The 22,880-nt window shown below is 40.5% G+C and overlaps 1 protein-coding gene across 1 annotated transcript; it reads right to left on the reverse strand.

Moving 5' to 3' along the window:
* Positions 1-1,350: 1,350 nt before the first annotated feature.
* rps6ka2 (ribosomal protein S6 kinase, polypeptide 2) lies at positions 1,351-21,594 on the reverse strand. Its single transcript, XM_037096607.1, has 22 exons — positions 20,889-21,594; positions 17,611-17,727; positions 14,807-14,888; positions 13,785-13,865; positions 13,157-13,236; positions 12,099-12,205; positions 11,967-12,004; positions 11,723-11,865; positions 10,337-10,407; positions 9,791-9,879; positions 9,319-9,383; positions 5,051-5,153; positions 4,724-4,869; positions 4,243-4,365; positions 3,710-3,799; positions 3,439-3,597; positions 3,129-3,290; positions 2,918-2,994; positions 2,477-2,594; positions 2,312-2,368; positions 1,911-1,991; positions 1,351-1,562 (listed from the first exon to the last, which is right to left on the reverse strand). The coding sequence occupies exons 1-22, from the start codon at positions 20,991-20,993 to the stop codon at positions 1,383-1,385; spliced, it is 2,274 nt and encodes a 757-aa protein (XP_036952502.1). The 5' UTR covers positions 20,994-21,594; the 3' UTR covers positions 1,351-1,382.
* Positions 21,595-22,880: the final 1,286 nt, after the last annotated feature.

Raw genomic sequence — 22,880 nt, forward strand, 5'->3', positions numbered from 1 at the left:
ACAACACATATGGTATGTGTATTAGCAAACATGATGTGTACAGAATGACTGTAATCCCTGCTACAGTAGTCTATTGGTTACATGTCACAATATGTTTTGGTTTGACCCCTGACCAGGAAGTATGTGCAAGAAATAGTGGACTATCATGATTTTCTACTGGTAACAACACTGTTATCGTACAACACAAAGTGTGCTACTCATGTCTGCCAAACACCCTGTTTCAGTCATACCTCGTATTTGTGATTGAAGTTATTTTCAGATACAATCAGGGCAGCAGCAGTCGACAGTATGTATAATCCTCTGACACAGTGCTTCTCAGATGTTTTGGCGTTCAGCTAACAGAAGCCTACTGGCAAAGCGACATGACACACTTGAGCACACGCAGAAAGATGAACTATCACACTGAGTGCAGAGTTAATAATACAAAGTAGCACAAGCGTCACAGAGCTCTGCCGTGAGTGTGACGTTTACCGAGGAGCGATATGCTGCTCCCCAGGTGTCCCTGCCTCTATGACTACTCGTAAAGCGAAGGAACATTTTATGAATCATAATTAAACGCAACAAACCTCGCTCAACACAAACATCTTCATATCTCACTGTTCGGTCTGATGTAGGAAGTGCAGTAGTGACACATTTAACAATACATTTCATAAGAGTCAAAAGGCTGCATTTTATGGAAGACAGCAATACAGAGAGTAAAATTATTAAGCCTATCATGAAGAAAAGGACTTTAATGGCATCGTTAACGTAATAATTCCCTTTGGTAGAATATTTACACTTTTCACATGCACTACTCTGAATTCAGAAGTTTGGTTGGAGGAAAAAAGTGATTTTCTGACTGACAGTCCCTCGTTCAATTACAAGTCATTCTACAGCATGTCTAACTTTAGATGTTAGAGTACTGACTGCAAGTGACGCTATCGTTTCAGCTGTCCATGAACTCCTGATGAAAAACACATATGTACGGATAACGAAAACTAAAGTAAACTCATTTGCATGTTCTTTGTGGCACTGAATACCTCTTTGTCCAGAATGGTTTGTCCCACTTTAAGCTGCTGGTGCTACAGTAGATATACATCAAGGCAGGTAACAAGTAGTCTGTTTATATTGCACCACAGCTCTAACTGTGTCCCGACTTGTGTGATCAAAACAAAGTAAAAGTCCACTCAGACCAGTCCAATTCTTTGCAGATTTATATCCATGAAAGAAAATAAGAAATGCTGTCTGAGGATAAAATTTAGATGAACGTTATTTCAGTTTGGGATTTTACTTTGTTGATCTGCTACATTCAAGTTACAGGCCCTTAAGCACATCATGACTAGGTCTGTGCTTTTTTGGAAAGACACTATGTCTTCTTAAAATTACATGGGCCTACGTTTGATTTATTTTGTGTTTAATTCAGATTGTTGGGGTCGCTCCTTTTCTTTGGGATCTGGACTAACTTTGGGACTCCCTAATTTCTTCATTCCTCGCCGCTGAGCCAGACTGGAGGACTGAACGGGCTCCAGGAGCGGAGCTGGAGCACAGCGCCTCAGAGCAGAGTAGGTGGCACACAGTGCCCCCTGGTGGAATAAAAAGGAGACTGCATTACAACATGTTAACACTGGCCTAATAATATACTACCAGCAAATACGTGGCAGACAGCACCACCAGATGGACAGACAGAGAAAAACATTACACACATTCATTTCATTCATATTTGAACCTAAATACATACATTTAATATTACATATAACCTAAATACAATATAATGGTACTAAATTAAATTTAATAAAGGTTTAAAAGTACTTTCAAATCATTGCATTTTGTTTTTATTTGCAAATGTCCCAGATGTGTTGGCGTCACACTTGTATCAGGTCTAATATTCTGATGATATTTGCTGTAAACACACACATGCACATGCGTCTGACCTTGACAGTGAGCGCATCCTGCCTGGTGAGAGCTCTGTCAGACAACTGGTCTCTGTCTACAATCCAGGGGTGACGGAGAACCTGAAGTGCATCACAGCAAAAATGATTTCAAAATACTGCTCCAATCAAAACAGCAAGCTAAGATGCAGTAAATATTGCATACTATCCTAACTTGAACTAAAAAGATTTACAGGACATATGTACATGCGGGAAAAGAGAAATGGTGTCAAATGACTGCCTCTACTGTTCATTGTCTCTGTATAAATGACTAAAAACATATCATGTGTAGTAAACTGACTGTTTCCAGTTTCAACAGAAAATGCTTAATACTACAGTTAAAACTATTAACAGTATTGAAAGGGACCTATTGTCTTATACAGCATATTATGGAGATATAGTACCTGGGGGGCAGTCAGGCGCTGGTGGGGGTCCACATGGAGCATCTTGATCACCAAGTCCTGTTTAAATATATGCAGACATACATGGGCGATATTTATATGTCAACAGTGCAACCATTTTATGTGCAAATGTACGTCCACTCTCTTAAAATAAAATAAAATTTGTACCTTGGCAGTGTCTGATACCAGGTCCCAGTTCCCCCCTGTGATAACGAATTTCCCGCAGCCAATTTGAGCCAGAATCTCCTCTGCCGTGTCCTCAGAGCTGCTGGCGAATGGACTGAAACTGGCCAATAAAAATAAACATTTACAGAGAGCCATTCAATGGTTGGGCGAGTTACAATAACGGGGAATAAGTCAGGCCATAGGGAGTCTTCCAAAATCTACAACTGCTGTGAAACATCGCTTGATAAATTAAAACCCCTGGCGTTATAGAATCTATAGTCAATAAAAGATAAGAAGCAATAAGCTTTCATTTGACAGGGGTAAAACACACAGTCTCTTACTGACTTCACTGTTATTACACCGGGGGAGTTAAGTTAAACATCCTGTTTAAAGCAGCAGGGGGAGCATTCGCACACAATGGAAATATTACATGGAGAAACTTACCCAGCTATCATGGTGTAGAGCAGGATCCCCAGGCTCCAGATGTCACAGGCTGCATCATAACCCTGCTTCTTCAGAACCTACACACACACACACACACACACAAATAATTTCAATAGAGTGCAGGGTGGGATTAGTTTAAAGTGTATTTTTGATATCAGTTCAATAACTCACGTTAATGCAACTTTGTATTGTGATTATCAATATACCGTACCTCAGGAGCCATGAAGGTTGCCGTGTAACAGGGGGTCATCAATAAGCCATTCTCAGCCCTGAGCTGTTTGGCAAAACCAAAATCGCATATCCTGATGCATTCTGGGAGTCCGGAGTCATCAGAATAGCGAATGTTACTAGGCTTCAGGTCCCGATGCACGACCTGGAAAAAGGAAATGACCATATTATTAGTGAGTGTCAAAGGTTGCTCAAACAACCACTGAACCTTCAAAACCAAACAATATTACGCGAATAAGTGTAAACATTCAAAAACAGTGAAGTCAGGAAGCCTTCCCGTCCTGCCGTCTTACCCCCTGTGAGTGTAAATATTCCACAGTCTTGGCGAGAGTGCAGATGATGTCTGAAGCGTCCCTCTCTGTAAAATTTGGCACCGTCAGAGCTCTGTCCAGCAGCTCGTCTCCTCTCAGTAAGTCCTGAACCAGGAACACACTCTGGCCGTCGTCAAACACCTGATGGTAAAAAAAAACAAACACACAACGCGAGGCTTATTAAAAACTGTTATAAAGACGAAGAAGAAGTGCTGCTCTTCATTGTATCATGGTTGTGGTGTGTCACACTTACATCCTTCAGGGTAATAATATTTGGATGCTGTCCGTATCTCAACAGAATTTCGATCTCCTCCGCTGGGTCTTTCCTTGCCCTCTCAATAATCTGACACAAAAACAGAAACATACAATTTTATTTATCTCAACAGTGCAAATCAGTGGCCAGTTTTCTACCGGGAATTAATGGCTGCTGTGACCGTGACGCCATGGTGATTCAGTCTGTCGTATCAAATTCCAGAATCATGACAACGCTCCTGATAGACCGATCATCAGACTGGCGTATTGTCGGATCAGATATCTCGAATTTTTCAGATTTTCTACTTCAGTGTCTTTAAAAAAAAAATCCAATGCCAATACATTTCATGAATTAAAATATCTGCTTCTTTGGTTCTTATGCAGGATGTGATCTGCAAAGTAACTAGCAACTTAAGATACTGAACAAATATAGTGGAGTGAAAAGTATATTCGTCCATAAAATGTTGTGGATTGGTGTTGTGAATGCTTAACATGTATGTTCAAGAATATTAATAAAGGTTTAGTGTCCACTACCTTCACCGAGTACTCCACAGCCGTAACTCTGTGCAGACATCTTCTGCGGACAGAAGTCACCGTCTGTCCAACTTCCTCCTTGAGCTCATAAACATCACTAAAGGCCACGTCACCACGGAGATGCTGCGGGGAACACAAATAATCAGACACACACTTTTTTGACTTCATATATCACGTCACGTCCAAATGTGCCAGAGTCGTATATTAGATGAGAGAATAACTGCTTCATCCAGCTGCCAGTTGCTTTAATACGGCTGACGGTGATTTATGGGAGTGATGTTGAGAAAGGTCAGCTTCATTAAATAGCCAGTCTCTTAATTATTCAACCTGTTTATCTGTCAGTTGGCTCATAAAACTGACCAGCTCTGTGATTTATATACAGGCCATTTGTTTTCCAATCAGTGTGTGAGTGTAATCATTTGATTAGGTGAGGAGTTTGGACGTTAGCTGTTTGCTCAATGAAACACAGTACATACAGTACCTGTGCTATCGGGTTGATGTTGTTCACCTCCTGACGAGAAGGTGCTACCGTAGCAACAGTGGGTTCCTGAATTTGATTCGTCGCAACAAAGCTGAATCCACGAAACAGCTGGTGTGTGTTTGCGCTGGGAGGGATGCCGGGAGAATCTGGGCGGGCAGAGACACACAGATACAAACAAGCAAAAGTGATTTCCAATGGAAAGTACAGTACAAATACATCATCACCTAAAACAACAAGTAGGTTCTTTTCAACTGGAATCATTTTATTCTTTCTGATTAACATGTGTTCATATATCAATACATGTGTGTTTTGGTATGTTTCAGTTACCGGTGGGTGTTCTGGAGGTGAACTCTGGGTCAAAGTGGAAAGTGTCTTCAGGTCTTCCAACCGTCGGCTTGAACGGAGGCCTCATCTCCTTCCTGTACAACTTCTACAAAAAAAAATGACATTCATCAATATCGGCATTGATCAGCAACAGCTGGCTGAAACACAAAACTGACACATGATTAGGTGCAATGTTAAAGTCATGCTTATACATCTTAAGTTAGTGAACTGTGTTTGTGTGTCAACAGACTTTATTTCCATTGAATTCCAATTTTTAAAAGTCACTGGATGGAGTATAATCAATGACATAGGTATAGGTTGGCTCACACAACTGTTAAATTTAAATGTTATAACGTTTGTCTCATATCTCTGACCAAACTGATCCCTACTAGATCCAGGTTTAATGCGAACATAAGCTGCATCATCAATGACACAGTCTGATCTTGAAATTGAAAGAGAGTAGAATAACGACTGTGAATGTACAAATAGACAGAAAAGTAATGATTGGCCTCGACTCATGGATTCTCAATGCATAGACAGTGATAACAATAACAAGGACAGGGCTGTATACCTAAAAATCATAACTGAGTAAAAGTATAGATTTGGTATTAAAATATTACCTTTTGGTAACCTAGAAATTCACCCATTGAATTGAACTTAAGCATAAGTCTTAAACTTACAGACATCAAATGAACTCACGTATCAAATTTTAATTTGTTGCAGTAATTGTACTTAAGGGTCAAGAGATTATCAGCGTGAATTCTTAAATTTGTATTAAAAAAAAGATTCAAAATGTGTTTGATGCAGCATTGAATCTGAAATGTAACTAATAACTAAAGTTGATAAATAAATGTAGTGAATAAGATGTAAAGTATTTGGCTCCGATATGCAGTTAAGTGTATAAATCAGTATAAAACAGTGGAAAAAAAGTACCTCAAAACTGCACTTACTACAGGTACTGTCCATAATTACATCCCATCATTGAATAAGGTCACATATGACTTGTACTGTAAAGTGATGCTCAGCCCAACCCTAAAGCTAAGCCACTGTTAAAATTCTACAACACACACTACGATTTAACACACCTGCAGCACATTTTATAACCATGATTACAAACTACTCTGCTCTTGAATGTAACTGTTTTTAACAGAGTACTGTTGCTGTTTGTTAGTTTTCTCATTAATCATTTTTGTGCACACTTATTTTGTGTTAACTGTAGTCCTTACATCTTTGAAAATGATCATTGATTTTGAGATTTAAATGAACAAGGATGGTCAGTCACAGAGCAAACAGAGCAAATTTACTCATTACAAATAAATCATACACCGGTATAAGTATGGTCAAGTTAAAGTTCTGATTTAACTGATTGAGGATAACTGGTTCTGGAGGTGTTGAAAAGTACTTTTCTTCATCTATTGTGTGATTTGATTGTCCTTTCTGGTAAGAGGTTGTCGAAAGTACTGGAGAGCGGTCGCATAAACCATTGCGAGAATCACCCAAACTGTGATTATTAGGTATCTGCTGCCACCAGTTCTATCTGAACAACAATTTGGACTTGCAGTGGCAAGTTTTATTGGTGCTTGAAGGATGGTTATCCACCACTGGAAGAATCAGACAAAGCTTTTTTTTTTTTTTTTTTTGATAAATGGTTCAAAGTTCAGGATAGATGCTGCTTCATTTGAATTTATTTATCACAAGGACTTATGACTGCCAAGAGTTTTCATGAAGTCTGGTCTAATTTTTAAAGAAAGAAATGTAGGAAGGAAGGAAAATGAAATATGAATATATCTATTGTCTTACTGTAGTTTTATTAACCCTTTCTCCACTTTTAATCTGTAAAAGTACTTGTACCCTTTGTTTTTTAATTGACAAGTGTTCAGTGTGATTAAACAAAATAATGGTTGAATGAGTGAATGAATGAATTAATGAATGAATGCCCATTCTAAGTACCACAGCACACAGACTAGGTGCACTCCTCATCTTTTGTTGACTATAGTGTAATGCTGAGTATGTCCTGCAGGTGTCACCATTGCCTGCTGTGAGCAGTCTGGCAGGGTTACACATCAAATAACCATGACAGGCCTGCAGCATTCAGATTTATTTTCTTAATTGATTTGATTTATGGTGAGAATGTCAAACACTAATAAACACTCCCACTTGTTATGTCATCTGCAGTTAACAGTCCTTGTGATGCATGCCTGCTGACGAGGTGAGGATGCAGCTAATGTCAGTTTTTGTTATGCGAGGATCTCCTTCAAAGATCAGGACCATAACGACGGACTCGGGATCACGGAGGAAAAGTCAAACTAGGTCCTGATGGGTGACAGGGGATCCACCAGGCCTGATACAGCACAGTTATTTAATTAGCATAGTGTGGAGGAGAACGTAAGCCTCTTATTGATAGCTTGTGGCCTCAAAGCCAGCAACACCATCTGTAAAAGGGAAAAAATGGTGGTGTTTGGCAGGGGTGAATAGGTAGTGGTGTAGTGAGGTGTAAGAGTGGGGGCAGAGATTAGTGGGCATGCAAAGCAGATAATAGTGGATTTTGTAAGGGACGAGAGCATTGCTAGTCACAGCAGCGGATAAACGCGAGTAGGAAGCCTTCCCAACATCTCTGATAAAAAGGTAAAACGGGTGCAACAGTGTGACCACAGAGCACTTTGCTCAATCAATAAAACAATCAATTAATCAGTAATTACTTTGATGAGGCTTTTGGCTATCAAAGTCACAGTCACCTGTCCCGCTGGTGTGCACATCTAAGTTTGATAAAACTGCAAATGAGCTGGACCTGTCCTGTATGGCTACCAAATATTAAAGGTGCAATATAGACAAATTGGCTACCTCAGATTCATACACCCAACACATATGGTCAGCATATGACCATATAATTGCTAAATGAATGAAAATAAATGCTGCTAACCATGCTCTGTTTATACAGCCACGACTGTAGCTTTGTTAGCTCAGTTAGTCATGCAGCTAGCCGGGCTACCAGGGGAGTATTGGTGTTTACACAATACATGGACGTCTTTGACATAATTTCAGCACTGTCATTTCCTCAGATTCTCATGATCATTTTAGCTAAATTTTGTTGTTTTGAACTAGAGTGCAGCTTTTGCACATCTTAGGGTCAACAAGTGCGTAGGAGAAGACTGAAGACTGGTAAAATCAGGAAAAAGACTCACGCAAATTGTTGTTTCGGTTACTTAAACAGTCATCCAGTTGTCTCTAGATAACCTGATGAAGGTTTATGTACCGAAAGATTGTTGGCAGTAAACTTTGTCGCAAGTGGACAGTGTGCATGAGTCTTTTTCCTGAATGTTTTGTACAACAATTCTTACATGTTGCACCTTTAAATCTGACCTGAATATTCCAAATGTATATCCAGTTGTTACATTAGTGCATTGCTTTGCATCAGTGTAAGAACGTCGATTTGCTTTGAACTTCTCTTCTCAGGGAAAGACTAATATTTAATCCGGGGGCAGCAATCAAAGCTATCAGGTATCTGAGCAGGACTCAGTGGTGTCTGACAGGCAACTTAACAAAAAAGCTTTGGGCCAAGTGTGCAGATAGTTAAAAAGAAGGAGTGGATGCCAAGTTTAGATTATGATGGCACAGGTAATGTCACTAGTCTGAACACGTGCGCGTGAGCAAACCTTCCATGAGGAAGGCTATTATACATAGATAAGAGAATTAATTCCAGTACAGTTGGCAGAGACGGGCAGAAACGGAAGATTTTGCCACTTCTGCAAAATCTCACACTAACGGATGCTCGATGATTCATGAATGTGGGCAACTCTCGAGGAAGTGGATGAACAGCTGCAGGGTTTCGATGACAGGATACAAACATCACAATGTCATTCAGACGTGCTGCTCTTAAAATAAATGTTTTTAAATTTACACCCCAGACACTAATATGAACAGTGAATCTCAGATGTACGACTTCATGGAAACTATTACATTTGACACAGCTGTGTGCACAAAATTAATATACAGTATGTATGAGCAGCAGGTGTAGATGTTGGTGGTAGGACAATGTATTTACTTACAGATCTTTTCCACAACTGTGCTACACACTTGCAAACAATATACTTTGCTTAGTCTTTCTCTTTCTTTGGTATGCTGTAAACAGCATGTGTGTAATGCCAATGAGCATACCAGGGTTGAATACAAGTTAAGACTAACATTGTAATTAGTGTCGTCCCCTGAAAGAAACAACATTTGAACGCTTAAATGATGCAGACTACAGAATATTTTTCACACATTGTACTTACAATCCAATCTATGGATGCAAAGAAGCGATGTCTTTTTATTTCTTCCACTCCATCTGGTCCCGCACCTGTTCGCCACACAGATTGAGACATTGTTCACTTCTGTTAAGACAGCAGACAGCGTAGTAAAAACAAGTATACAGCCAGTTTTTATTAAGGCTTTTATGTGTACTGCCAAATTGACGATGGAATATCGCTTAACACAAGTAGCATAATAAAAGAAGACTGTGGAATGAGGTTTATTAGTAGTATCAGCTCCCCAGGTCTGCGTGACGTGTCTTTTGTGTAACTCAGCTGGTGTGTAAAATGTTCATAATGATTGATTTTATTTAGGTTGCAGCTGTAATCTGCAGCTGTATCATCCCATTTCTGTATCCCTCAATGGAAGAACTATCCTCAATAATTGGATTACATTTCACAAACATTTGGAGGTTCTTCCAGCACATCTGCATATCAGACTTTACATATACTGTACCAAGTCGATTTGCAGGGTTCCTCTTGAAGAGTGCTCTTAATAAACTCTGCACTTCAGGGCTGAGGAACTGTGGCATTCCCAGCTTTGCCCTGTACAGACAAGGGCAAGAAACATGTTAATGTACACAGATGTTTAGTAAATGCTTTGATACATCAACATAGTTATTCATTATGGATCAATCTGAGTTTGTTTTTAAAGTAAAGACTTTGTCCTGTTTAATCAGGTATAGTGGGATACTCTGGGGCTGATTGCTGAAGGTTGCATATAAGCAGCTTATCTCAAATAATTAAAAATTATTCAGTAAGCACTATAATCAAAGACATGCAGTAACATCCTGCGAATGCTATATATGAAACTACTGTCACTCTCACACACACACACCGAGAGCAAGGCACTAATCAAACACCATCAACACAAGAAAATGTTATCAACATTCTACAGATAACACAAAACAGCACTTATACAATATACTTGGACCATTTTGAGTTAGGCTTGTATAAAAGGCCTCAAGAAGAATAACAATAAACAGTTTAAATTCTGTCTTACTTTAGAATAAGCGCCATTGTTTCCTTCCGATCTTTTCCTTGGAATGGTAACGATCCTGTCAACATCTCAAACTGGAAAACAGATGATAATTTTTTTAGAACAAGTTGCAGCTGAGTCACGACTGTTGTTGGAGAGTGGATTATTCTGAACATTGAAGTTACATTTTTCACTTCCCCTGCATATGAACAACACTTTGTTTGAATTGATTAGAAACTTTAAAGCTGTGCCTTAATATTTCCATAAAAAATGAGCTCGCTGTTGCGCAAGCTCGATCACAACCATCAGTCTGCTTCTGCAATATAAATGCTGATAGTTAAAATGTAGTTACGTGCGCTGTGTAACAACACACATAAACAGCTATTTATTCATGTGTGACCTTAATCAGCCTCCGCGACACAACTGCAGCTTTATGGCAACTTTTAAGGAGTGACATGTCTACATCTTCTGATGAACAGTAAGCTCATATTTTCACAGTAATGATGATAGTAGATCTAGAGGATCTAGAAGAAGATCATAATTTTACGTTTACAAATAATCCAATAAGAATTTACTTTCACAGATCTTTGACAGATCTGTGAATCTTAAAACAGAGAACCACAGTCACAACTATCAAAACAAAAGAATAAAAACAATGAAAAACAGATAACTTCTTCTGCTTTCCAGGATGATTACAATGGTATTGACCTGACACAAATGTTACATTACAGTGTTTTACAGTATATGTAATTATTATTATTTTTTTCAAAATTTTATTTTATAAAACAGTCTCTGGTCAAAGGTCTTTTTTGGGGGGGAGATCTTCCTTATCCAAATCGAGAGTCTAAGGACAGAGGGTGTAATTTGTGACTTGTGACGCTATTTCAATAAAATTGACTTGACTCCTTTCACAACTGTCTTTAGTTGTACAAATAATTTTAGTCCAGAGGGTGTTTATTGTAAATGGTTCAGCTGTTTGTTTTTTTTGAATATTTATCCCTAATACTAACCAAGGGCAGACGGGGATGACACTTTTTCTCTGTTGCCCTGATGTAGCTGCAAGCTGTCAGTGAACATTAACCTCATTTTCAGTATTAGTAAAATAAGCCACCAGCCTCACCAAACAAGCAGAATCCAACAGATGCACGATTACTGAAAGTGATGGGACTTAATCTCCCAGATACGGTAATTAAGCAGCTTTACTGCCAGAAGAAAGCCAAATGAAGAAACCATTGCACTGGCGCAATATCCAAGAGCCGAGTGTTTGGCTCATGAGATACAGTAAACTCATGCCAGCTGGTTTTGTCAGCGTGATCAGACAAAAATCGACTGTGTGCTCGGAGTAAAAGAACACAAGTGCACATGAAAGGCTGTGAAGTAAAAAGACTGATATGATGAAACAGTTCTCACCATAAGTACTCCAAATGACCACCAGTCCGCGCTTTGCGTGTGCCCTCTCCTGTTGACGACCTCTGGAGCCATGTACTCTATTGTTCCACAGAAGGAATATGCTCTTTTATCATGGTCGATGGCCTCTTTACTCAATCCAAAGTCTGGAACAGAAAGACAGCGAGACAGAGAACAAGGTCAGCGGAAGGACTGAAATGAAGTAAAAGATGAACAGAAAAGGCAGAAAATTGTTGGATGCACTGACCTGTTATCTTAATGTGTCCTTCCTCATCCAGAAGAATACTGTTGGGAGAACAGAACAGGGAAATTGTCTTTAAAAAGAAATCACTGCGTAAAATAAATAGATACATTAAAGGAAGCTTTTATGAGATCGTACTTTTCAGGTTTTAGGTCCCTGTAGATGATGCCCAGACTGTGTAGATGGTCTAAGGCCAGGGCCAACTCTGCAAGGTAAAACTTCACATCCTCCTCTGTAAACATTACCTAGAACAAATAAAGAAAATTAGCTGTACGAAGCAATTCTGTCTGTCTTTCTTTTTCTTTCTTTCTTTCTTTCTTTCTTTCTTTCTTTCTTTCTTTCTTTCTTTCATTTGTTGTTTGTTGGTGTTTCCTTCACTCCAGCATAAGACTTATTTCCAAGAGCTTGGAAAGTTTCAGTGCAACCACCAAAAATAACTTCCCATGGCGGCATGTTCAGTACACTGATTGATTTAGACTTTTTGAGTCTAAGGCCCTGTGTTCACATTTGGTCTCAGCATGCGTCCCTGAGTGATCCGATCACAAGTGGACAGGTGTGAACAACTCCAGGACACAATGAGGACACACTTGACAGTAAAGGTAGTCACATGAAAGTCACCAGACTCCCTTGGAAAACTGCTCAATTTTGGGACTTTTTGTGTTAGGAGAAACTTATTAACTTTGTGAAACACTGCCTACAAGGATTTTCCACTATTTAAGCATACTAATAATACTTCTGCAACATGTTATAGATGGTGAGATTTGTTTCTTTGTATAAAAAAAACATATCCGTTAGTTCCAGTCATGTAGGCATTATGCGTATATAGTGTATATCTCTTGAGACACATGTCGAGACATATCAATGCCAGGTGTAAATTGAAGGCTTGAAGTCATCTACTTGTGATCAGAGCACTCAGGATGAATGGCAAAACCCAATGAGAACAGCCACAATAAAAAGCACTAATCTTTTCAAAACTGTATCCAGGAAAACACAACTCACTACCAACGCGCTTGCGTGGTTACTGATAATACATCAGCATAAAAAGTAACCGAGGCGAGGGTCACATCAACACAGCGTTGACGAGGACAATGATGGCAGGTATAATCCCTCCTGGTGATTCTGCATCAGTGTTATACAGCCCATAATAAACCTTGAGAAGCAAAGGCTTGAAAAGAGCTAGCGAGTAGCAAACCTACCTCCTTTGACAGGCGAGTGAAAAGGTCTCCTCCACGGAGAAAGTCTAGGATCAGATAGAGCTTTCCCTCTGTCTGAAAGGCTACAAACACACACACACACACACACACACACACACACACACACACACACAAACACACAAATTGAAGCTATATTGGGGATTTAAAGGTGTATTTAAGCAGAATAGGTGTCTATTGTGCACATCCAACCACAGCTGGGTAACAGGTGTCAAACAATCTCAGCATCATTTTAATGCATTCAGTGCATGGATAGGTATCCAATCAAAACAATTATTTCCCCAACCTGCCCTTTAGGTAACAGCTCATATTGAGCGATGAGCTGAGGAGCAGCTCTGATCGCTCCAGAGGCATCGTTCAGCTGTAAAGTCTGCACAGTAATAGCTGTCATGTGGGGGGTTGCTTTGAGTGAGTCATGTTTGCTCAGCCTTTAGCCTCCACATTTATTAATTTTTCAAAGAACCCAAACTCCTGCTAGCAATATAGACAAGTCGGGCATTAAAAAGTTTCTGCTATCGCCTCTTCAAAAAAAAGAGGACCTAGTTTGTTATAAATGAGAATAAACTGTGATTTCAAAAAAAGACAAATATTCAGATCACACAGTCAGACTTACCATAGTGCAGTTTAACTATGAATGGATGGTTCACCTCTGCCAGAATGTCTCTTTCCATTTTAGACCGCACACGATCCCGAACTGAGTGCAGAGACAGCGCGACAAGATACATTTGTTTAATATTGTTAGTCTGTTATTTCTGTTTATATTCAGATAAATCATGACAAGCCTCTTATATCATTAGGTAGGAGCCAGTAGGCTTCTGTTGGATGAAACTGCATTTATGTAACTGAAAGATGTCACTTGAATTGGACCCATCTCATGTTGCTACTGGTACGTAGTGCAGTGGAAACTACAATAACAGTATTATTGCAGCATCTGTCTTCTTGACAGGATGAGACCATAACTATTTAAATTCCAGGGGTGCGGGTTAAGAGGATTAAGGCTTGTACACAGACACTAAATCAGCACATGACATCTCAACCGCCTTTGTACAGCATATCCTCGTTTACAATAATCTCATTCGACTCAAAATTGTTTATCTGCGTCAAAAGTACAAACTAACCTCGTTTACCTAAAATCCTCCTGAATGTAGGACACTCTGAGAACTCTACATTTGAACAACATTTAACAGATTACCAGTGGATTGACAATAACTACAAAAAGTTGTTATTACAATGTACTGCGTTTATGTCAAGATGCAGTGTAGTCCTTTTCTGGATGCTACAGACACATACGTAGGTTGAACCAGAGTATGTAAAAAGTACTGCCTGGCATAAGAAGCAAAAACATTACATGAAAAACATCCTCTGTGGATGCTGCTTTTTGTTTTGGAATATTTTATATCTTCAAACTTTTCCTTCCAAAAAATTCAGGTAACCTTTTTTTTCTTCTTATTTCTAAGATCCTCATGTGTCCAAAAAGGCTGTCCTGACTCATCACGAGTCAGTTGCGCCTAATGCAGACTGATAATTATAATGTATCAGCTAAATATTGGAGCCACTGTAACAATTAGGAAGGTATGGAATTAAGTATTAGTAGTTTAATTCACTGCATCTCATTCTTCAGCTTTTCATTTTTACCTTTCAACGTGGCTTTCTTCAGGACCTTCATGGCATACAGCTGTCCTCTATCCACTCCTCTGATCTTCCTCACCAGAAACACCTGGAATCATCATCATCATCATCATCATCATCATCATCATCATCATCATTATCACCACCATGTCTCACTGTCATCAGCATGTTTTATCTGAGATCTTGCAAAAGTTTCTGACAAGGCAAAACACTTGTTTAATATTTTCAGACCATTTGTAGTAGTATATGGTTAAGATAAATAACCAAGATCATTAAAAAAACCTGTTGGATTAACTGGTGAATGTCACAGAACTCACAACAAAGCTATCTATATTAGCTCACTAGATTTAAAGATGTGTGGTTCTCACAGGAAGTGCAAATGTATGATAATCTTACACAATATGATGCATTGCTGTAAATTAAACTTTACCAACAGAACAGACAGGAGGACAGGAGAGAACTGAAATAACGTCCACAGCAGTAAAATGCAATATCCTCATTACTGCACCAGTAATATTATACTGAATGCACTACTCAAAAGTGGCTAGGGGATATTGGGATATATGGATGCATGTATGCAACAAAAATCATATGAAATGCTGTGCAGGCATTGATAACTTTTTACTGCCCAAACTGTCGATATTACTGGCTGGAGTTTGTTTTTCAAGGGGATTTCTTTTAAAAATGATGGCTGGGGCGGCTGTGGCGCAGGGGTAGAGCCGGCGTCTTGTTATCGGAAGGTCGCTGGTTTGATTGCCCTGGTCTGCATGTTGAAGTGTCCTTGGGCAAAATGCTGAAGCTCAAACTGCTCCTGAAGTGCTGGTTGGCAACTTGCACTGCAGCAACCACCATCAATGTATGTATGAATTACTGGAAGTCGCTTTGGACAAAAGTGTCTGCTAAATGCCCCAAAATGTAAATGAAATGTGTTGCATAATTTTTGGGGACCAAAAATATTCACGAAACACAAGATGAAAATGTCACAGTCATGTGCAACAACAACAAAATATCCCTAAGTTTGTTACTTAAGATAAATTTAGCTAATAATACTTCCATACTTTTACTTAAATAAGGTTTAGAATACACAACTTTTACTTGTAGTTAAGTATTTTCATAGTGTAGAACTGCTATAAATCAAGGCCTATCCATAAAAATCTTCTTCAGTAACCATTACAGTTTGACCGTGACCACGCCCACCTGCAGTCAGAGCTTTCAATGTTAGCTAAATGCTAACGCACAGCCACCTTTGCCTGTAAAGTAGGTAAATGTGGATGGATAGAAAATAAACCATTTCACTGTAAAAAGGCCTTCCTATAAAAGTTCTGACAGGTGATTTAAAAGAGGATATTGAGTATGCCAACCTCGGTTCAATAATAAGTAAGTGGGTTATGCTGTTTCACTGCACTTCTGATAACTGCTATGATTTACATGGAGTTGCAAAATGCTAATGAAGCCTGTGTTAGCAACAGCTAGCTAGCTCTGTCAACATGCTAACCAGGCCACACTTTGACCTCACCCGGGTCAGCCGGCCTGTCGCTTTGGGGAAATCATCCACCCGCCAACATCTGCTGCGGCCTCATGTCTGCCTCATTCAGACAGTAACACTGTCACAATTCAGCGGACCTTCACTAATTTAAATAGACATTGTGATCTGTGGCATGAGGTGACATACTGCTAGTGTAGAAATAATTGAAAATGGAAGGTTTTTCTTATCTAATGATGACTAATAAAACAATGAAAAAAGACACAAACTATATGGCAGAAAGTAAGTGGACACCCCAACTCATGTACTCTTGTGTATTCTGGTCTCAGGCAGTTATTTCACAGTTTGAGCCAGGCTCCTTGGTTCCACTTAAATGCTATATTCAATGTTGTTATGTTGAAGAAAAGGCCCACAGATTTGTATTTCTGTTTAAACTGTCAAGACCTAAATGTTGATTTCTTTTAAAATATAAGTTTGACAGCCATTTAATTTTCAAATATAAGTTTGACAGCCATTTGTTAAGAAGAAAATGTGACCAATCTGCACCGCAGTCTCAAACTATAACCAGTATGAAAACTGTCAGTGGTTTTGTGCTAAGCTCAGCTAGTACTCCCAAGTCCTGTGAAGGAAATCATGAAACTCCATTGTGGACATTAATGGGTTAAGGGAAATCTAATGCTGCACCACACATTCATATTCTTGGCCACAGTGCACTTCCACTTTTGAGGCTGCAGTTTGGGCAAGGCCCTTCCTGCTTCAGCTGATAACACATCGTACACAAATCGAGGCCCATCATAAGATGCTTTCCCCAGTTTGGTTTTGAAGAACTTGACTGTCCCAAACCGAGCCCTGACCTCAAACCCATCTAACACCTTCAGGGTGAATCAAATCACTGACGGTGTCAGACGTTAGTGCTCCTGCGTCCTAATGTGAGAGAATCCCTCCTGTCGATTATTTCCTGGAAAGACCTCCCAGAGGAGTGGAGGCTATTATAGCTGCATATCAATGTCCGTGAATGAGTGTGCACACACTTATGGTCATAATAGTGCATGTAACTGTAAACTGCTTACAGACCATCTGAGTGGATAAAATGTAGTACAGCTGAGGAAACATAATACACTACTGGGTCACCTGTAGTAGTCAGCATCGGGCTTAGTCTCATGGGTTATCTTTAATGTCAACACTGATCTCCTGTCTTATTCCAAGATCCCCGGCTCAGAGCGATGTGCCAACGGATTTGAGAGAACCTGCTCTGGCTCAGATGTCCCTTACATTTGCTGTGAAACTTAGGTGTTAGCAGTTATAGTTAAAAATATGTTTACTGTACCTTTCCATAGGAACCCTGTCCCAGCACTTTAAGCAGCTGGAACTGAGAGGGGTCTGCTTTCTCACAACCCTCCTTCACATGGTGGCTGATGTCAATCTCCTTAAGAATACTGTCATCCTGAGGAAAGAGAAACAGACAGTCAGCGTTAGTATGTTGTTTAAGAACTTACAAACAGAGAAGATAAGAAAAACAGAGGCGTTAAAGAGGCGAAATCAGAAACAACTCAGCGTAATGAAATAATGTTTATGGAACATCCATTTTGATTAAACAAATGAATAATTAAAAATGAAGTGAACACACACACACACACACACACACACCACACACAGACAGGTGGTAATTAATTATGAGCCATTATGTTATTGCTCTATAGGTATGGGGCCGAGGTCACTGGCGGTGCATGGATGCATAGTCTAAGCTGCCTTGTTCAGCCTATTCAGTCTGCTCAGTGAAGCAGATGATCAAAGAAACTAACCTGAGATTGGTCAGCACGACGATACACTGTAATTTTGTAAAGCTCCCAGTCTCTCAAATATGAGTTAGTAAATCTAGGGAGGTACTGGTTGTAAATTCTATTTCTTTGCGATAGCTTTCATGTCTCTCATGAAAAAACTTCATTCTTAGTAAACTGTCATGATTCTGCCTCCCCCGAGGTGTTTGTATCCTCGGGAGGAGGCAGTGAGACATTCAACGGTGCAGCTTGACGTGGAAAAGTGAAAAAAAAAAATGCTTTGAATCAGGGATTTATACTGTGGTTATATCCATGGACACATCTTCCAATTAATTCAGTTTGTCTGAGCGAATGTTCACATGACAATAAAAGGAACAAGGTCAGCAGGAAACAGAAAATACTGCAAGAACTTCTAGATATTTCTCTTAATGCACTTTCTAGTCTAGTGTTGTGTGAGGAATCGGCTGTCAGGACATTCGAGGTCTCATTAGGACAGAATCGCCACAATATACAGTGTTTTTATAACAGCATGAGAGCGGTCCCTCAATTTGGGCTCCAGAGTACAGTAGTTTTCTCAGACTCAAAGCTTCATGTGAAGCTAAAAATAATCAAACTGTCACTTAGATCTGTTTCTGCTGAGAGAGGAAGTTATTTGATGCCATCTCCGCTGCGAGAGTGTTATCGAGTCTGTGAACAAAAGCAGCACATTTGTTTGCCTGTTACAGTTTTAATCAAAAGCGAGCTGCTGAGGAAGTTCATTAGGTCTCAAATTCAGTCTTTGAGATTGACTTTTTTTTTCTTTTATCACAGCAACACCAAAATCTTAAAGCAGGAGAGATAGTTGTTGTTCCAGAGCAGCTTCTAAAATAATCTCTACTTGATTCTTAATATTTCCTTAAATCTAAGTACATTTATACAGGGAATAACGACCTCGCCCTCTTGGCAGTGGCTTGTGATTATACAATAATGGGAATAATTACTAACATAAAGGTTTTACTCGTCACAGTCTAGATCCTACAGGAAGTGTTGATCCGAGCTGAGCTGCACATTGATCCTCAGTGACACAAACATGACAGCACACAACGTGACAGCATAGCAATGGCGCAGATCCACACTCCACCCCAACAGTCAGAGATGCAGAAGGATTTTCTCTCACAATATTGTACCCTTGCTTTGATTTAATTTTCACATCAGGGTTTGTGCAAAAAAAATAAGTTGAAGCTCAAATTCTGGTGATCAGACCTCAACAAGGTACATTAAACTAGATAATACATCTTTTCATAAAGTTAATAAGCAAACTTGTAAGGGCTGCAACAATCGGTCCATTAGTCAATCGAAAAGGAAATTAATCACCGACTATGATAATAATTATTTCAGTTTTTTTTTCGAGCAAAAACGTCACATTTGCTGGTTCCAGCCTCTTAAATGTAACATTTTGCCGCTTTTGTTTGTAATCTATAACAGTAAATGAAGAGTGTTTGGGTGTTGGCCTGTTTATTGGACAAAAGAAGCAATTGGAAAGTGTCCCTCTGAGCTCTGGGAAATTGTTATACACATATTTTCCTAATGATTAATGGTGAAAATAATAAGCGGTTTAAACAACAATCAAAATAACATTGATTTGCAGCCCTACTGTCAATATGAGATAGCTATAATCTACTGAGCCTGTGAGTTGGGCTTCACACTTTGAGTGTAATGTTGTAATATAATGTCTGAAAAACAGTCAAAGCTTAATTATGACTGTAGTTTTTTAAAACACCTGCTGTGATGTGACTGATTGGTAAACTTAAGCCCACAGAGAGTTTTATTTTTCAGCATGACAGACTGAGTGACGTACATCTTCGCGAGGACACACAGGAGGTTCAAGGCCGTCTGGAGGGGCTGATCCTTAGCTGTACTTAAACTCTGACCTTTCCCTCCCATGAGGGCGAGGTAAGAGAGGACTCCCCTCCCCCCACATGGAGCAATCAAAGCTCCTCCACCTCACAGATGTGGACACTCAGCTGAAACAGGTAACAATAAAAACACAAGCAGGCATTTGCCAGCCGGGAGGACTAACCATCACACGAACAGGTAGGCAGCCTGTCAGCCTGATTCATCAGCTGTCGTCACTACAACAGAGACCAGAGCAGGAGGGGGGAGTTTCTATTTATACCTCACACATACAGGTAGCTGTGCTGCAAACAGCAACACCACCTCTTCTCTCTGGTTTGTTTAGGCTAAAAATAGATCTCCTCCACTGCTGCTGCTGCTGCTGCTGCCATCCCCTGAATCAATCTGTCTGTATTCATTTATCTATCAACCTGCCTGCCTTGCTTGCTCGTTTGCCTGCGAGCGTGCCCAGTCTGTCGGATTGTATTTCCATGTAGCCCTGTCTCTGTCCCCCCCCCCCATCTCTCTCTCTCCCCCCTCTCTCTTTCTGTCTCAGTCAAAACACAGTGTCGTCCCTCCCTCCCATCCCTCCCTCTGCTTTCTGGATCCCTGACAGGCAGGCAGAGCAACAGCTGTAACGATGCTGCAGTGACTCTTGAAAACACTCTACAACCAATAAATAAATAAATAAATAAACAAACACCCAAATAACGCACAGTCTTTCCCACATCCCGTTCCTATATCTTTTTCCTAAGGGGGGGGCCTTCATATTCATACACACATGGTGCAACTCTGATGCAACCCTCCATGCCTTCACGCACAGATATTCACACACACGCATCTGTGCGTGATGGCATGGAGGGTTGCATCAGGTTAGTTTGATGGTGAAGTTTGCGCCTCTCCTCCTGGGGAGGCAGGGAGGGAGGCAGGGTGGGTGACTTGGGGGTCGACTCACCTCCAGCTGACAGAAGCCGGTGCTGTTCTTGTTCCTCGCCGCCTTGCTCTTCAGGTAGATGGAGAACCATCTCCGCACTGTGAATTTTCGCGTGCTGGTATCCATGGCAATGGGCGAAAAGGAAGAACCCGTGCGCCTATCCCATAATGATGACCATCTCCCCTTTGCAGGAGGTCCGGACGGTAGAGATGAAGAAACAAAGCTTCTTTGTTGTTTTTTTTTCTCTTTCTCCTTTAAATGTTTTGTTTTATTATCTACTTGTCCCTGTGTTCATCCGATGGCCCGTCCTCAACGCAGCCGTCGTTGTTTTTTAGTTTTCCCATCATTCACATTCGCGGCTCGTCTCTCCCCGGGAAGGTTTTTTTCAGCCCGTCGTTTTCTTTTCCTTCTCCTTCCTCTCCTCTGCTCTCCTCTGCAGTGGACGCCAGTAAACACGCAGTCAGTCAGTCAGAGTTGTAACAGAGCCGTTAATCTACGCAGATTGGACAGGCAGGCTGACGGACGTGCGGACGGGGCAGGTCCCGCTGTGTGTGTTTTGGGGGATTGTCTTGTTTTGCGGCAGGGCGCGCTGCGTAAAAGGTTGCAGCCAAGGGAGAGGTGACGGACAGATCTGTTCCGCTGAATCAGGAGAGGTGTGTGTGAGCTCCCTCTTCACATTTCTGTCCGAGCATGTGTGTGTGTGTGTGTGTGTATGTGTCTATCTCTCTCTTCCTCTCTCTCTCTGCAGAAGAAGGGATTGTCACCAGTCACATTGTGTACCGGCAAGGATTCCAGCCCCTCCCTCTGCTTATCCCCCCCCCACCTCTCCGTTTTCTCCCACCAGCATACAGCAACAGCTGGCGAGGTCACATGGTGCAACCCAGCTACCTCTCCCCTGTCTCCCTCGCTTCCTCTTGTCCCCTTCTGTGTGTGTTTTTTTTTTTTTTTTGCCCCTGCATGACATCCCAATAACACACATGAATGCAGACAGAATACGTTTAAAACCAAGGGGGTCAACTAAAGTAGAATGTGAACAGTGTGAAAATAGACTGTGGCTCAGTGACATTGAATCAGAACACAGTCTCAGGACAGCAATCAATGTTACAATCAATAATGATGACAGGAGCCAGGACAGCAATCACAGAGAGTACAGTGTGATCTGGTTGATCACTGAGCATGTGTGTGAGTGTGTGAGCATGTGTGTTTGTAGGTACTTGGATCTGTCACATCAGCAGCTTTGCAGAACTGCAGTGTTACATAAGGGGAGAGAGAAAGAGAGAGGGAGATAGAGAGAGGGAGATGGAAATAGAGACCAGGGAAAGTGGGGGAGATTGGGAGAGGGCTTTATTAGGTGGAAGCAGCGGGTGAATCAGGGACTGCTGCTCTGCTCTACCTGGGTCAAGTGTCTGTAGCCGACCTGGGTTTTAATTTTCTCTAAAGTACGTTTTTCCTTCCTGCGGAGGACATTCACCTCGAACAAACGCTCAGACTATGATCCTCAAACTTGGAACGTCACTAAAAACAGAGCTCGTAATGCTGTTTTTCATGTGTTTGACAGGATTTGGATCTCATTTAAAGTATAGCTGGCGCGTACTTTCAGGACATTTTAGCACTGTTGAATATGTAATCAGATGTGTTCAGTCAATCTGCCGAGCTGTGTTGTGGGAGGAGATTCAGGATTATGGACTGGTGTCTTTGTCCTGGTCGGATTATGGCTCTGTAAGGAGATCACAACATTAATATTCATACACATGGAGTGGATCTGGACAGATATAACGACAGCCAGGCTCAAATATAGCACTATTACTATACTATATTATACAACATTCATAGAGCGGCATAAAGACTTAGGTTCCAACCCTATTATTATCAGCCAGATGGTCCCTCTATACTTATTCGAGCTCTATTTATAGTTTGAGGACACCTTCAATCACATAGATGAAAAATGCAAATAGATGCACTTTAATCAATATTGCAGGTTACATAATAACTCACTGATGACATGAGGGCAGA

The sequence above is a fragment of the Acanthopagrus latus genome, chromosome 4 (genome assembly GCF_904848185.1).
Source record: "Acanthopagrus latus isolate v.2019 chromosome 4, fAcaLat1.1, whole genome shotgun sequence".
Classification (NCBI taxonomy): domain Eukaryota; kingdom Metazoa; phylum Chordata; class Actinopteri; order Spariformes; family Sparidae; genus Acanthopagrus; species Acanthopagrus latus.

Bases quoted from the DNA above. Each gene is read 5' to 3' on its own strand.
- rps6ka2 (XM_037096607.1), bottom strand. From the start codon at position 20,993: ATGGATACCAGCACGCGAAAATTCACAGTGCGGAGATGGTTCTCCATC. The intron at 17,728-20,888 runs GTGAGTCGACCC...CTCTTTCCTCAG, and splicing joins CCGGCTTCTGTCAGCTGGAG to GATGACAGTATTCTTAAGGA. The intron at 11,866-11,966 runs GTCAGTGCATCC...TTTCTGTTCCAG, and splicing joins AGGACACATTAAGATAACAG to ACTTTGGATTGAGTAAAGAG.